Below are 13,278 nucleotides of genomic sequence, written 5' to 3'. Positions count from 1 at the left end.
CTCAGACAGGCCCCTACATTGGCAGTCTTCAGGAAGAACTTGAAGACCTGGCTGTTCCAATGTGCCTTCCCAGATTAATAGGAAATCTCCAATACCAAGTCCCATAAGCACTTTATTAGAACTAAGATCGCATATCGCACTCTGCACTTGCCCTATAAGCCTTATATATCACCTGTCACATCAGCACTTTTAATCTTGTACCCATTACTCTGGCCCGGCCCAGTTCTATTGTGTTTTAGTGTATTGTTATTGCTTGTGGTTTATACTGTTTTAATTGTTTTTAATTTGCCTTTTGTTTTGTATTGCTATATTGTGTGTTGAGGCCTTGGCCTTTGTAAGCCGCATCGAGTCCTTCGGGAGATGCTAGCGGGGTACAAATAAAGTTTAATACAGTAGAGTCTCACTTATCCAACACTCACTTATCCAATGTTCTGGATTATCCAATGCATTTTTGTAGTCAATGTTTTCAATACATCATGATATTTTGGTGCTAAATTCGTAAATACAGTAATTACTACATAGCATTAATGTGTAATGAATTACTTTTTCTGTCAAATTTGTTGTATAACATGATGTTTTGGTGCTTAATTTGTAAAATCATAACCTATTTTGATGTTTAGTAGGCTTTTTCTTAATCTCTCCTTATTATCCAACATATTCGCTTATCCAACGTTCTGCTGCCCCGTTTATGTTGGATAAGTGAGACTCTACTGTAATAATAATAATAATAATAATAATAATAATAATAATAATAATGTTTTCGAACTGCTAGGTTGGCAGGAGAGACCTGACTAGTTTCCAGCAAACCTCACAACCTCTGAGGATGCCTGCCATTGAAGCAGGCGAAACGTCAGGAGAGAATGCTTCTGGAACATGGCCACACGGCCTGGAAAACTCACAGCTTCCCCTTTGGCTAAGATTACTGTATGAGGAGAATCAAATGTGCCCCCCAATTACATGACGCCATCCCTTCCCACACACACACAGGAGAAGGTCCTAAGTTTGCGACTTCAAAGCACACGGGAAACGCGCAAGAGTTGTTCAGAGCGCTTTCTTCCAGTGAGGAGGGCGGGAAAGAAAACTGAAGGAGGGAAGAGAGGCGCTTTCTCGAGAGGAAAGGCGTGAGGAGGTCTCTTTTCTTTATGGACTCAGGAGTCGGAGGGAGGAGGCAAGGAAAGCGGCCTCTCCCCTCCCCGCCTTCTTCCCTCAGTCAGTCCCTGCAGCTCTGCCCCCTTGACTCCACAAAAAACCCCCCTTGAGTTTTTCTTTCCCGCCTGGGAGAAGCGTGGCCCTGGCTGGGGCTGGAGGAGGAGGAGGAAGAAGGTGGGCTGAAGATGGAGCCGCCGCCACCTCACGAAGCCCCCCGCCGCTCGCCGGAGGAGGAGCGGTCCCGCTCGCCCCCGGTGACCACCACCGCCAGCTCCTTCTCCGCCAGCTTCCCCTCGGGCTCCAGCAGCCTCGCCTACGACAAGGAGTTCCTCAGGACGCCGCCCGGGATCCTCATGGTGGCCGAGATTGTGAGTCCCTCACGCGAAGGAGTCCTTGGTGTTGTGGCTTTACTGCAGGCACGGGCAAACTTCGGCCCTCCCGGAGTTTTGGACTTCAACTCCCACAATTCCTAACAGCTGGTAGGCTGATAGGAATTGTGGGAGTTGAAGTCCAAAACCCCGGGAGGGCCGAAGTTTGCCCGTTCCTGTACTAAACCCACGTTTCCAAGGCATTGAGCCATGGCAGTTGATGTGTCAGTCAGCACTCATTCTACAGTGTAGCTCAGACATCAGCAAGCTTCGCCTGTTAGAAATTATGGGAGTTCAAGTCCAGAACACCTGGAGGGCCGAAGTTTGCTATGTCTGGTATAGATGCTCTCTTGGGGCCCTTCCACACAGCTGAATAAAATCCTATATTATCTAACTAAGGGCCTTTCCATATAACCCAGAATATCAAGGCAGATAACCCACAATAACTGCTTTGAACTGAGTTATCTGAATCCACACTGCCAAATCATCCAATTCAATGTGGATTTTATACAGCTTTGTGGAATGGTCATACCGTGTTTCCCCGAAAATAAGACAGTGTCTTATATTAATTTTTGCTCCCAAAGATGCTCTAGGTCTTATTTTCAGGGGATGTCTTATTTATAGAATCATAGAATCATAGAATCATAGAATAGTAGAGTTGGAAGAGACCACATGGGCCATCTAGTCCAACCCCCTGCTAAGAAGCAGGAAATCGCATTCAAAGCACCCCCGACAGATGGCCATCCAGCCTCTGCTTAAAAGCCTCCAAGGAAGGAGCCTCCACCACGGCCCCGGGGAGAGAGTTCCACTGTCGAACAGCTCTCACAGTGAGGAAGTTCTTCCTGATGTTCAAGTGGAATCTCCTTTCCTGTAGTTTGAAGCCATTGTTCCGTGTCCTAGTCTGCAGGGCAGCAGAAAACAAGCTTGCTCCCTCTTCCCTATGACTTCCCTTCACGTATTTGTACATGGCTATCATGTCTCCTCTCAGCCTTCTCTTCTGCAGGCTAAACATGCCCAGCTCTTTAAGCCGCTCCTCATAGGGCTTGTTCTCCTCATAGGGCTTGTTCATTTTTCCATGAAGAAGAATTCACATTAATTGTTGAACAAAAAAAATGAACATTTATTATATACTGTACATTAGTTGTCATCACAAACCAGCATAACCAGACAAACTGTGAATCCTGTCAAGAATTTCTTGTTACTACCATTAATTCCATGTCAAACACTCTACGGTACGTACATTTACCAATCCTGCATGCTCTCGTGTTCTGTTCGGCGAGCATGCTTCCAAACAAAAATTTTGCTAGGGCTTACTTTCGGGGGAGGCCTTATATTTAGCATTTTAGCAAATCCTCTACTAGGTCTTATTTTCTGGGGATGTCTTATTTTAGGGGAAACAGGGTAAGTGATTCTATACTGATTTGCTGTTGTTTCTGTTATGCTTTACTACTGTGTTTCCCCGAAAATAAGTCAGTGTCTTATATTAATTTTTGCTCCCAAAGATGTGCTGGGTCTTATTTTCAGGGGATGTCTTATTTTTCCATGAAGAAGAATTCACATTTATTGTTGAACAAAAAAATGAACATTTCTTATATACTGTACAGTAGTTGTCATCACAAACCAGCATAACCAGACAAACTGAATCTTATCAAAAAATTTCTTGTTACTACAGTAGAGTCTCACTTATCCGACGTAAACGCATTTTTGTAGTCAACGTTTTCAATGCATCGTGATATTTTGGTGCTAAATTCGTAAATACAGTAATTACTACGTAGCATTACTGCTTATTGAACTACTTTTTCTGTCAAATTTGTTGTATAACATGATGTTTTGGTGCTTAATTTGTAAAATCATAACCTAATTTGATGTTTAATAGGCTTCTCCTTAATATCTCCTTATTATCCAACATATTCGCTTATCCAACATTCTGCCGGCCCATTTATGTTGGATAAGTGAGACTCTATTGTAATTCAGTTTAAAACAGAAAACCTGGAATCAGACCCTGGGATATCGAACCTGTTTGGAAGGGCCCTCAGATCAGTACAAAGCAGATACAGTAGAGTCTCACTTATCCAAGCTTCTGGATAATCCAAGCCATTTTTGTAGTCAATGTTTTCAATATATCATGATATTTTGGTGCTAAATTCGTAAATACAGTAATTACAACATAACATTACTGCATATTGAACTACTTTTTCTGTCAAATTTGTTGTATAACATGATGTTTTGGCACTTAATTTGTAAAATCATAACCTAATTTGATGTTTAATAGGCTTTTCCTTAATCCCTCCTTATTATCCAAGATATTTGCTTATACAAGCTTCTGCAGGCCCGTTTAGCTTGGATAAGTGAGACTCTACTGTACTGTGGGATTTTTTGCTTTGATATTCTAGGTTATATGGCAGTGTGGAAGGGCCCTCAGCCACATAACCAAGAATATCATGGCAGATCATCCAAAATATCTGCTTTGAACTGGATTATCTGAGTCCACACTGCCATATATTCCAGTTCCATGTGGATTTTATACAGCTGTGTGGAAGAGTCCTTTCTGGTCAGACTAGATTTAGTCAAAGAAATGCAAGAAATGGACTCTAAATACATAGGATCGGGGCAAGGAAGTCCTGCGACTCCTACATGGATTAGTTGCCATTGTCATTGTTGAGTTATGTAGCTCCCAACATCTAGGGCCCTTTCTTCACTGCCATATAAAATCCAGATTATCTTCTTTGAACTGGATTATATGGCAGTGTAGACTTATTATTATATTTATTTGTACCTCGCTTTATCTCCCCTGAAGGGGACTCAAAGCGGCTATAATCCAGTTCTCATATAATCCAGTTCAAAGCAGATAATCTGGATTTTCAGTTTTGATAGTCTGGATTATATGACAGTGTAGGAGACCAAGTATCTCTCACCAAAAGGAGTGAACCTCAGTATTAAAAGTGTTTGAAAAGTTTAAAAAATGTATATATACAACAGAGGAGGAGGACCGCGGAGAGTTAAGAATATCTAATATGTGTGATTTGCATTCATTACCTGAAGGATTAGAAGACCAGCATCCTGTACATGTTCAGATGTCAGCTCATTGTGCTTCAAAATTCCAAGGCACTGAAAATAGGTCCCGAAATTTGATACAACAAACAACAAATGGAACACTTGTTTCAGGATCTAGGAAGGGCTTAGAGTAATTTCCAAAGAGGTAGCTGCATCGCTCAGTTCCAGAAAAAAATTAGAAAAAGTCTAGACTAGAGACACCTTAAAGACTATGGTTATTGTGACATATATTTCAATGGACAACAGCCTACTAACAGATGACAGTGTTCTTAATCTAGATGCTTTGGTCTACAGGTCTACCAGTCCCATTAAGCATTGTCAGTGAATTATGGGAGTTGCAGTCCAATAACCAGTTTGAAGGGGTGCTGTTGCCCACTCTTGCTCTACTGCAAAAAATGTTTTTGCATAGTAAGTGTAATAAGTAGACCAGAGGTGTATCTACTACACTGTAGAAATAATGCAATCTGACACCACTTTGCCATGGCTCAGTGCTGTGGAATCCTGGGCTTTGTAGCTGAGACACCAGCATTCTTTGTAAAGACTTTGTAAAACTACAAATCCTGGGATTCCATAGACTGAGCCATCACAGTTAAAGTGGTGTCAGATTGCATCATTTTTACAGTGTAGCTCAGGTATGGGCAAACTTTGGCCCTCCAGGTGTTTTGGATTTCAGCTCCCACAATTCCTAACAGCCAGTCACCTTTGTGCATTTGTCCCTCCACTGCCATCCTTAGAAACCTTATCTCGCTCATTTTGTAGAGAAATCATTCAACCCAGGCAGGCCTTTGGGCAGAGCTGGAAGATGTCCTGGTCAATGGAGGGTAGTTCATTTCCTCAGCTTATCCTAATGAAAGCCCGGAGGAGCTTTTTATCTCCGGTCTGACTTCCTGTAGTTCTGCTGAAACAAAAGGGACTAAATAGTGAATGCTGGTGTAAGATGAAGAGATGATTGCTGTGAATAATGGATCACCAGAGGCTACACTGAAATCCTGGTGTCAGGTGAATGCTGAGTAACTAAGCAAAGGGACCCCTTTTTTACATTTTGGCAGACTTTATCCTATGCAAACACTTTTGTTCCGGTGGCCACAATCTCCTTCTCTTAAGCTTTGGGTAGTGAAAAGGAGGAAAGCTGCCCTGGAATGCAGCTATCACTCAGGAATCCATTCCAAGAATGTTTTGTTGGAAGAGAACAGCTGGGGAGAGAGATAGAAGTGTTCTGAATAATTTGTTATCAGGCGTGTGTAGTGTAATCTAAGTTGGGTGTAAACTACTTGTGTCACAGCTGGCATTTGTGTTACCAACCCATGTTTTATTGTACTTATTAAATGGCTCAATGTCCTGTCTTTCCATCATTAGTAACAACCAAATAGGAGGGGAAGAAACAAATCTCCAAGGGAACAGGATTCAGACATCAGTGTGTCATACTTAAATATTTATTTGTTGTAACAGAATTGTGGGATGTGTCTCTCTAAAAAAAACACATTTGTACCAGTAAGACATATAATAATAATATTTTTAATCATGTTAGAAGTGACTTGAGAACATATTGCAAGTTTCTTCTGGTGTGAGAAAATCAGCCGTCTACAGCAGGGGTCCCCAAACTAAGGCCCGGGGGCCGGATGCGGCCCTCCAAGGTCATTTACCTGGCCCCTGTCCTAAACTTTAGACTTAGGGTTGACCTAATTCTATCTGGTCTTGGAGGTCTTTTTGCTTACCTATGGTCTTATGAGATCATCTAGATGGTCTTTGAAGTTCTCTTTGCTTAGCTACGGCCTTATGAGACCATCTAGATGGCTTTTGGAGGTCACTTTTCTTACCTATGGTCCTATGAGACCATCTAGATGGCCTTTGAGTGTCCCTTTCCTTACCTATGGTTTTATGAGTTTGTCTAGATGGCCTTTGGGGGCCCCTTTCCTTGCCTATGTGCTTAAGAAACCATCTAGATGGTCTTTGGAGGTCTCTTTGTTTACCTATGGTCTTATGAGATCGTCTAGATCAGGGGTACCTAAACTAAGGACCATGAGCCGGATGCGGCCCTCCAAGGTCATTGACCTGGCCTCTATCCTAAACTTTAGACTTAGGGTTGACCTAAGTCTGAAATAACTTGAAGGCACACAACTACAACAATCTTAATTTTGGACTATTTCATCATAGTCCGGCCCCCTAACAGTCTTCGGGACTGTGAATCGGCCCTCCACTTAAAAAGTTTGAGGACCCCTGGTCTACAGAGACATTGCCCAGGGGTTGCCCAGATGTGTTACTATTTTGCTGGGAGGATTCTCTCATGTCCCTGCAAGTTGGAGCTGACAGACCTTCAGGTCAGCAACCCAACCTTCAGGTCAGCAGTCTACCTGGCACAAGGGTTTAACCCACTACATAGGTAAAGGTAAAGGTTTCCCCTGACGTTAAGTCCAGTCATGTCTGACTCTGGGGGTTGATGCTCATCTCCATTTCTAAGCCAAAGAGCTGGCATTGTCCATAGACACCTCCAAGGTCATGTGGCCGGCATGACTGCATGGAGCGCCGTTACCTTCCCGCTGGAGTGGTACCTATTGATCTACTCACATTGGCATGTTTTTGAACTGCTAGGTTGGCAGAAGCTGGAGCTAACAGCGGCCGCTCCCGCCGCTCCCGGGGTTTGAACCTGGGACCTTTCGGTCTGCAAGTTCAGCAGCTCAGTGCTTTAACACACTTCGCCACCGGGGTTCCACCATACATATATATAAAACAACAATCTCTAAGATTTAAATACAGTAGAGTCTCACTTATCCAACATAAACGGGCCAGCAGAACGTTGGATAAGCAAATATGTTGGATAATAAGGAGGGATTAAGGAAACGCCTATTAAACATCAAATTAGGTTATGATTTTACAAATTAAGCACCAAAACATCATGTTTAACAACAAATTTGACAGAAAAAGTAATTCAATACACAGTAATGCTCTGTAGTAATTACTGTATTTACAAATTTAGCACCAAAATATCACGATGTATTGAAAACATTGACTACAAAAATGCGTTGGATAATCCAGAATGTTGGATAAGCGAGTGTTGGATAAGTGAGACTCTACTGTAGTTTACTTTTTGGACGACAATGACCAGTATACTGTATGACACTGTTTCTTAAACTTGGCTCCTCACCACAGATGGGTTCCCACTAGCTCAACGTTGGGGTCATATAGTCTAACTTTACTGGGAAATGTATTGTCGAAGGCTTTACTGGGAAAGTTTGCATGAATTGTGTGGACTCTCCTTTTCAAATTCTCCCATAGATACAACACATGGACATGGATGGGTGGAACTGAGATGATAAGGTAAATGCATCCCCTGCTCTTCCCTAGTTTATAATGATATTATATGCACAGGATACCTGAATAGGGCTTCTGGTAGCTTTTATGTAGATTGAAATTAAATGCCATCTTCTTTCTAAGTTTCTTCATAATCCAATGTGGTTTAGGCACTTGGACGTATTACTTTTGGGGATGACAGAATCTTAGGGCCCTCCGAAACAGCCATATAACCCCAAATATCAAAGCAGAAAATTCCACAATATCTGCTTTGAACTGGGTTATCTGAGTCCACACTGCCATATATTCTAGCTCAAAGCAGAAAATGTGGGTTTTTATTCAGCTGTGTGGAAAGGGTTTCATACTCCCTCAGTGAGCATGGCAGGTGGGTTTCTGTGAGTCATGGTATAGTAGGCTTCTGAGTTTTTGCCTAGTGGGTTTCCGGGAGCCGCTACCTAAAAAGCAACTTTTAGATCATGCATATCTATAAAGCCTGCATGATTGCCTGTCCTCGTAAATTTAATTCCCTTATAATCAGTTCTTCAATATTAGTGTAACACTAATTTTCTTAGTGTTGGTTCTGCAGCATTTCAATTGTATGTGGTGTGCTACAGTGGGTAATCTTATTAACCTTTGCACCAAGGTCTACACCAGTAGTTCCCAAACGTTGGTCTTCCGGTGGTTTTAGACTTCAGCTTCCAGAATTCCTGAGTTTTAGGCAAGTCTGCTGGGTCTTCTGGGAATTGAAGTCCAAAACCTTTCGAGGACCAACGTTTGGGAATCACTGATTTAGAAGAAAGCTGTTAGAAATAGTGTTTTTAGTCCCTATGATGATAGTTGATCTACACACTGAAGCATAACACTTTTTGGCTAGCAACAGTGAAGGCAAACCTTAGCCTCTGCTGTAATATGTCTTGTTCGCCACCTGTGTGGAACAAGAATTGCTTTAAAGCTCTAATATCTTTTACCTTTTCATCTAAAATATTTCCAGTGAACTCCCACAGGGAGGCTATGACTCGCCTTTTTCTTGGGAACTCTATGTGACTGAAAAGATCTGCCCACATAGTTCTGTTTGTAAGTGTAACAATGCTCCACTCCCTTCCTCTGGCCTTTGTTGAGCAGGTTATTTACACATTAAGGGGCCTAGGCTCAAAAGCCTGCTCTGTACAATAATCAGGAGGTCGCTCTCTTCTGTAACACTCATTAGCTGCCACACCTTCAGTGTGGTGTTCTGCCAAAAATCTTACAAGTAGAGACCATGGAGTGCTTTCTGTTGTTGCTAAATGTACCACACACGCGTACACACACTTCTGACAACTAAGCGCACAACACACAAATGTGTGCAGTAATAGAAAATACTTCTTAAGCAATTACCCATAAATTACTCAAATCAAACTGAGCCCAAAGCTAAAATATTCGTCCTAAATTGAGTTGCTAACCATACCTAGACCAGATTTACAGAGTCAATAATCTATGTAAGTATTGACCTGCCACTCAACATTTGATACAGTTGGTCTCCTCTGGTCAGAACTAGTCATTGACTGCTGACTTCTACCTATGACGACCCAGTGAATGGGAGACCTCCAACTCACACTATAGCAGCTTTTCTCAGGTCTTGCATATTCAGGCTTCCTTGATTGAGTTTATCCATTTGTACTCCATTTTTCCTGTTTTCCTTCTGTCCTCTACTTCACCAAAAATTATTTTCTTTTCTAGTGAGTTGTACCTCCTCATGATATGTCCAGTGTAAAACAGTCTGTCCTTCTAAATCCTAATTTTCTTCTAATTTCTTGACTTCAGTCTCTATTCTGATTAATGACTGAGCCAAGGTATGAAAAATCTTTTTGATGTCTTAGTTTAAAGTTCTGTAAATCATCTGGGGTCATTATTTTTGTTTTGTTAATATTCAACTGTAAAGCTGCGTTTTGACTTCCTTGATTTTTCTCAGTAACGATACCAAGTCTTTGCTATTTTCTGCTAGTAGTGTGCTGTCATCTGCATATCTTAAATTGTTTATATTTCTTCCTCCAATTTTCATGCTTCCTCTCACAGGTTTCTATGTTTGCTATGTTAAGCATGCATGTTAAATGCATCCTTGCCTGACCTCTTCCATATTAGAAACCATTCTGCTTCACCATAGTCTGTCCCAACAGTAGCCTCGTGTACAGGCTATGCATCAGAACAACCAAATATTGCGGCATATGTATTTCTTTAAGAACCATCCATAGTGTAGGCCAAATTTCATTTGGTAAACTCCATTATTGAGCGTATGTTTGCAGTGTGGTTCCAGTGCCTTTTCCTTTTCTGAACTAAGCTTAGATATCCGGCATTTCTCAGTCCATATACGGTAAACATTGTTGCTGTAGAACAGTGGTTGTCAACCTGTAGGTCCACAGTAGTTTTGGCCTACAACTCCCAGAAATCCAGGCCAGTTTACCAGCTGTTAAGATTTCTGGAAGTTTAAGGCCAAACTCCCCAGTGGCGAAGTGCGTTAAAGCGCTGAGCTGCTAAACTTGCAGACCGAAAGGTCCCAGGTTCAAATCCCGGGAGCGTCTTGAGCGCCCACTGTTAGCTCCAGCTCCTGCCAACCTAGCAGTTCAAAAACATGCAAATGTGAGTAGATCAATAGGTACCGCTCCGGTGGGAAGGTAACGGCGCTCCATGCAGTCATGCCGGCCACATGACCTTGGAGATGTCTACGGACAATGCCGGCACTTCGGCTTAGAAATGGAGATGAGCACCAACCCCCAGAGTCAGACATGACTGGACTTAATGTCAAGGGGAGCCTTTACCTTTACCTAAGGCCAAAACATCTGGGGACCCACAGGTTGAGAACCACTACTATAGAATTTTGAGCATCACTTTATTTGCATGAGAGATTAATGCAATGGCCCTATGGCTACTGTCTGGTATTCCCGTTCTTGGAGATTGGAATACGTATTGAGCATTTCCAATCTATGGGGCATTCTTTTGTTTTCCATATTTTTGACAGATTTTATCTGTTTTATTCACAGACATAGAAAACTTTCCTCACCCCTGCCAAATATACCTTAAAAGATTTAAAATTTCCAACTGTGTCTTTCTGCTTGAATTTCAAAGTGCTTTATCATTTCTAGATTTGTCAACATCGTTTTGCCTGTTGTTCGATAAGATGTGATTGAGCTGAAAAAAAATCCCTTTCTGATTTCTTTTGGTGCCCAGCAAAGAGTGATTTGGCATCAGCAGCGGAAGGGTGGGGTCATGAGTATTGAATAGCTCTGGAAACCATTGCTCTGAAAACTACTTGCCATTTGGAAGGGTTTGACTTATTTAAAAAAAATCTATATTGCTTGTTCTAGTAAAAAGTAGGTCAGTGTTCTATTCACTAAATATTTTCTTTAATCCTAACTGAAAGAGAAAATAATTGATTGTTAGGTTTTGAAACTTGATGCCATTTTTCTTTACATGGGATAAAATGGGGATAAGAGTCCTAGTAAGACTTCAAATTCCCCCCCAAAAAATCAACATAAAAATGGCCAGTTGTCTCTGGGGATGCCTTTTCCACACCCACATGTCTGTCTTATTCCCAAATGGCCTTTAAAAAACACCTGAAGTGCTGTTATTTTATTTCCAATTATCAACATACCATGTTTCCCCAAAAATAAGACAGTGTCTTATATTAATTTTTGCTCCCAAAGATGTGCTAGGTCTTATTTTCAGGGGATGTCTTATTTTTCCATGAAGAAGAATTCACATTTATTGTTGAACAAAAAAAAAGGAATATTTATTATATACTGTACAGTAGTTGTCATCACAAACCAGCATGGCCAGACAAACTGTGAATCCTATCAAGAATTTATTGTTACTACCATTATTTTCACGTACAACAATCTATGGTACATACATTTACCAATTCCGGTATTATGTTTGGTGGGCATGCTTCCCACCAACAAAAACTTTGCTAGGTCTTACTTTTGGGAGGGGCACAGTACTGAGACGGCTTTGGTCGCCTTGGTGGATGACCTCTGCAGGGAACTGGACAGGGGGGAGTGTGACCCTGCTGGTTCTCTTGGACATCTCAATGGCTTTTGATACCATCGACCATGCTATTCTTCTGGGACGGCTCTCCGGGATGGGCCTTGGGGGTACTGCTTTGCAGTGGCTCCAGTCCTTCCTGGAGGGCCGTTCCCAGATGGTGAAGCTGGGGGACATCTGCTCGGACCCCTGGTCATTGACCTGTGGGGTCCCGCAAGGTTCCATTCTGTCTCCCATGTTCTTTAATATCAACATGAAACCACTGGGTGAGATCATCCGGAGTTTTGGAGTTTGGTGCCATCTCTACGCAGATGACACTCAACTCTACTCTCTTTTCCACCGAAATCCAAGGAAGCCCCTCAGATTCTGGACCAGTGCCTGGCTGCTGTGCTTGGCTGGATGAGGACGAACAAGCTGAAGCTTAATCCTGGCAAAACAGAGGTCCTCCAGGTCAGTCGCTCAGCTGATTGGGGCATAGGGTGGCAACCTGTGCTTGACGGGGTCGCACTCCCCCTGAAGGCGCAGGTCCACAGCTTGGGCGTCCTCCTGGACTCATCACTGACGCTTGATGCTCAGGTGTCAGCGGTGGCCGGGAGGGCCTTTGCACCAGCTGCGGCCGTACCTCGTGAAGTCTGACTTGGCCATGGTGGTTCATGCCATAGTTACCTCCAGGATGGACTATTGCAATGCACTCTATGTGGGGTTGCTCTTGAAGACCGCCTGGAAACTACAACTAGTCCAACGATCAGCAGCCAGATTGCTAACTGGAGCAACTTACAGGGAGCGGTCAAACCCCCCCCCCCCCTGTTTAAGGAGCTCAGTTGGCTGCCGTTCACTTTCTAGTCCCAATTCAAGGTGCAGGTACTTACCTACAAAGCCCTGAATGGCTTGGGAACCGTCTACCTTTGCGACCGCCTTTCCCCCTATGAACCTGCATGATCCCTTCGATCATTAGGGGAGGCCCTCCTCTCGTTCCCTCCACTATTGCAGGCCCAGCTTGCTGGAATGAGGGAGAGGGCCTTCTCTGTGGTGGCCCCCCGGCTTTGGAATTCCCTCCCTAGGGAGATTAGATTGGCCCCAACCCTGTCTGCCTTTATTAAACAGCTGAAGACATGGCTATTTCAGTATGCATTTGAATAATTCATCAACATAATAGACTCTTTTACCGAGACATTACTTCTTAGCACTTTATTCCTTCCTACCCTACGTTATCCCATATTATCCCAGTTGACTCTTACACTTGTTTATGCACCTTATTAAAAGCTTTCGATATTGTGTTTTTATATGCCCGACCCCTTTTATCTCTAGTGGTTGATGTTGTATTATTACTCATTTGTTCTGATTTCATGTGTTTTACTGTATTTTTTAAAATGTTTAAATTGTTTATTTAATTTGATTGATGTTA

At 42.6% G+C, this 13,278-nt stretch overlaps 1 protein-coding gene across 2 annotated transcripts in view; it reads left to right on the top strand.

Moving 5' to 3' along the window:
* Positions 1–1,028: 1,028 nt before the first annotated feature.
* cmtm8 (CKLF like MARVEL transmembrane domain containing 8) overlaps positions 1,029–13,278 on the top strand; it is a 32,982-nt gene continuing 20,732 nt past the window's right edge. The window contains exon 1 of one of the 2 annotated variants that reach the window (XM_062983939.1): positions 1,029–1,517. In XM_062983939.1, the coding sequence (XP_062840009.1) occupies positions 1,335–1,517 (183 nt within the window). In that variant the 5' untranslated portion in view covers positions 1,029–1,334. The remainder of the gene's footprint in view (positions 1,518–13,278) is intronic. The other variant, XM_003215666.4, reaches the window with a different exon arrangement.

This window comes from Anolis carolinensis, chromosome 6 (assembly GCF_035594765.1).
Source record: "Anolis carolinensis isolate JA03-04 chromosome 6, rAnoCar3.1.pri, whole genome shotgun sequence".
NCBI lineage: Eukaryota > Metazoa > Chordata > Lepidosauria > Squamata > Dactyloidae > Anolis > Anolis carolinensis.
This window is presented reverse-complemented; position numbering and strand designations above follow the sequence as displayed.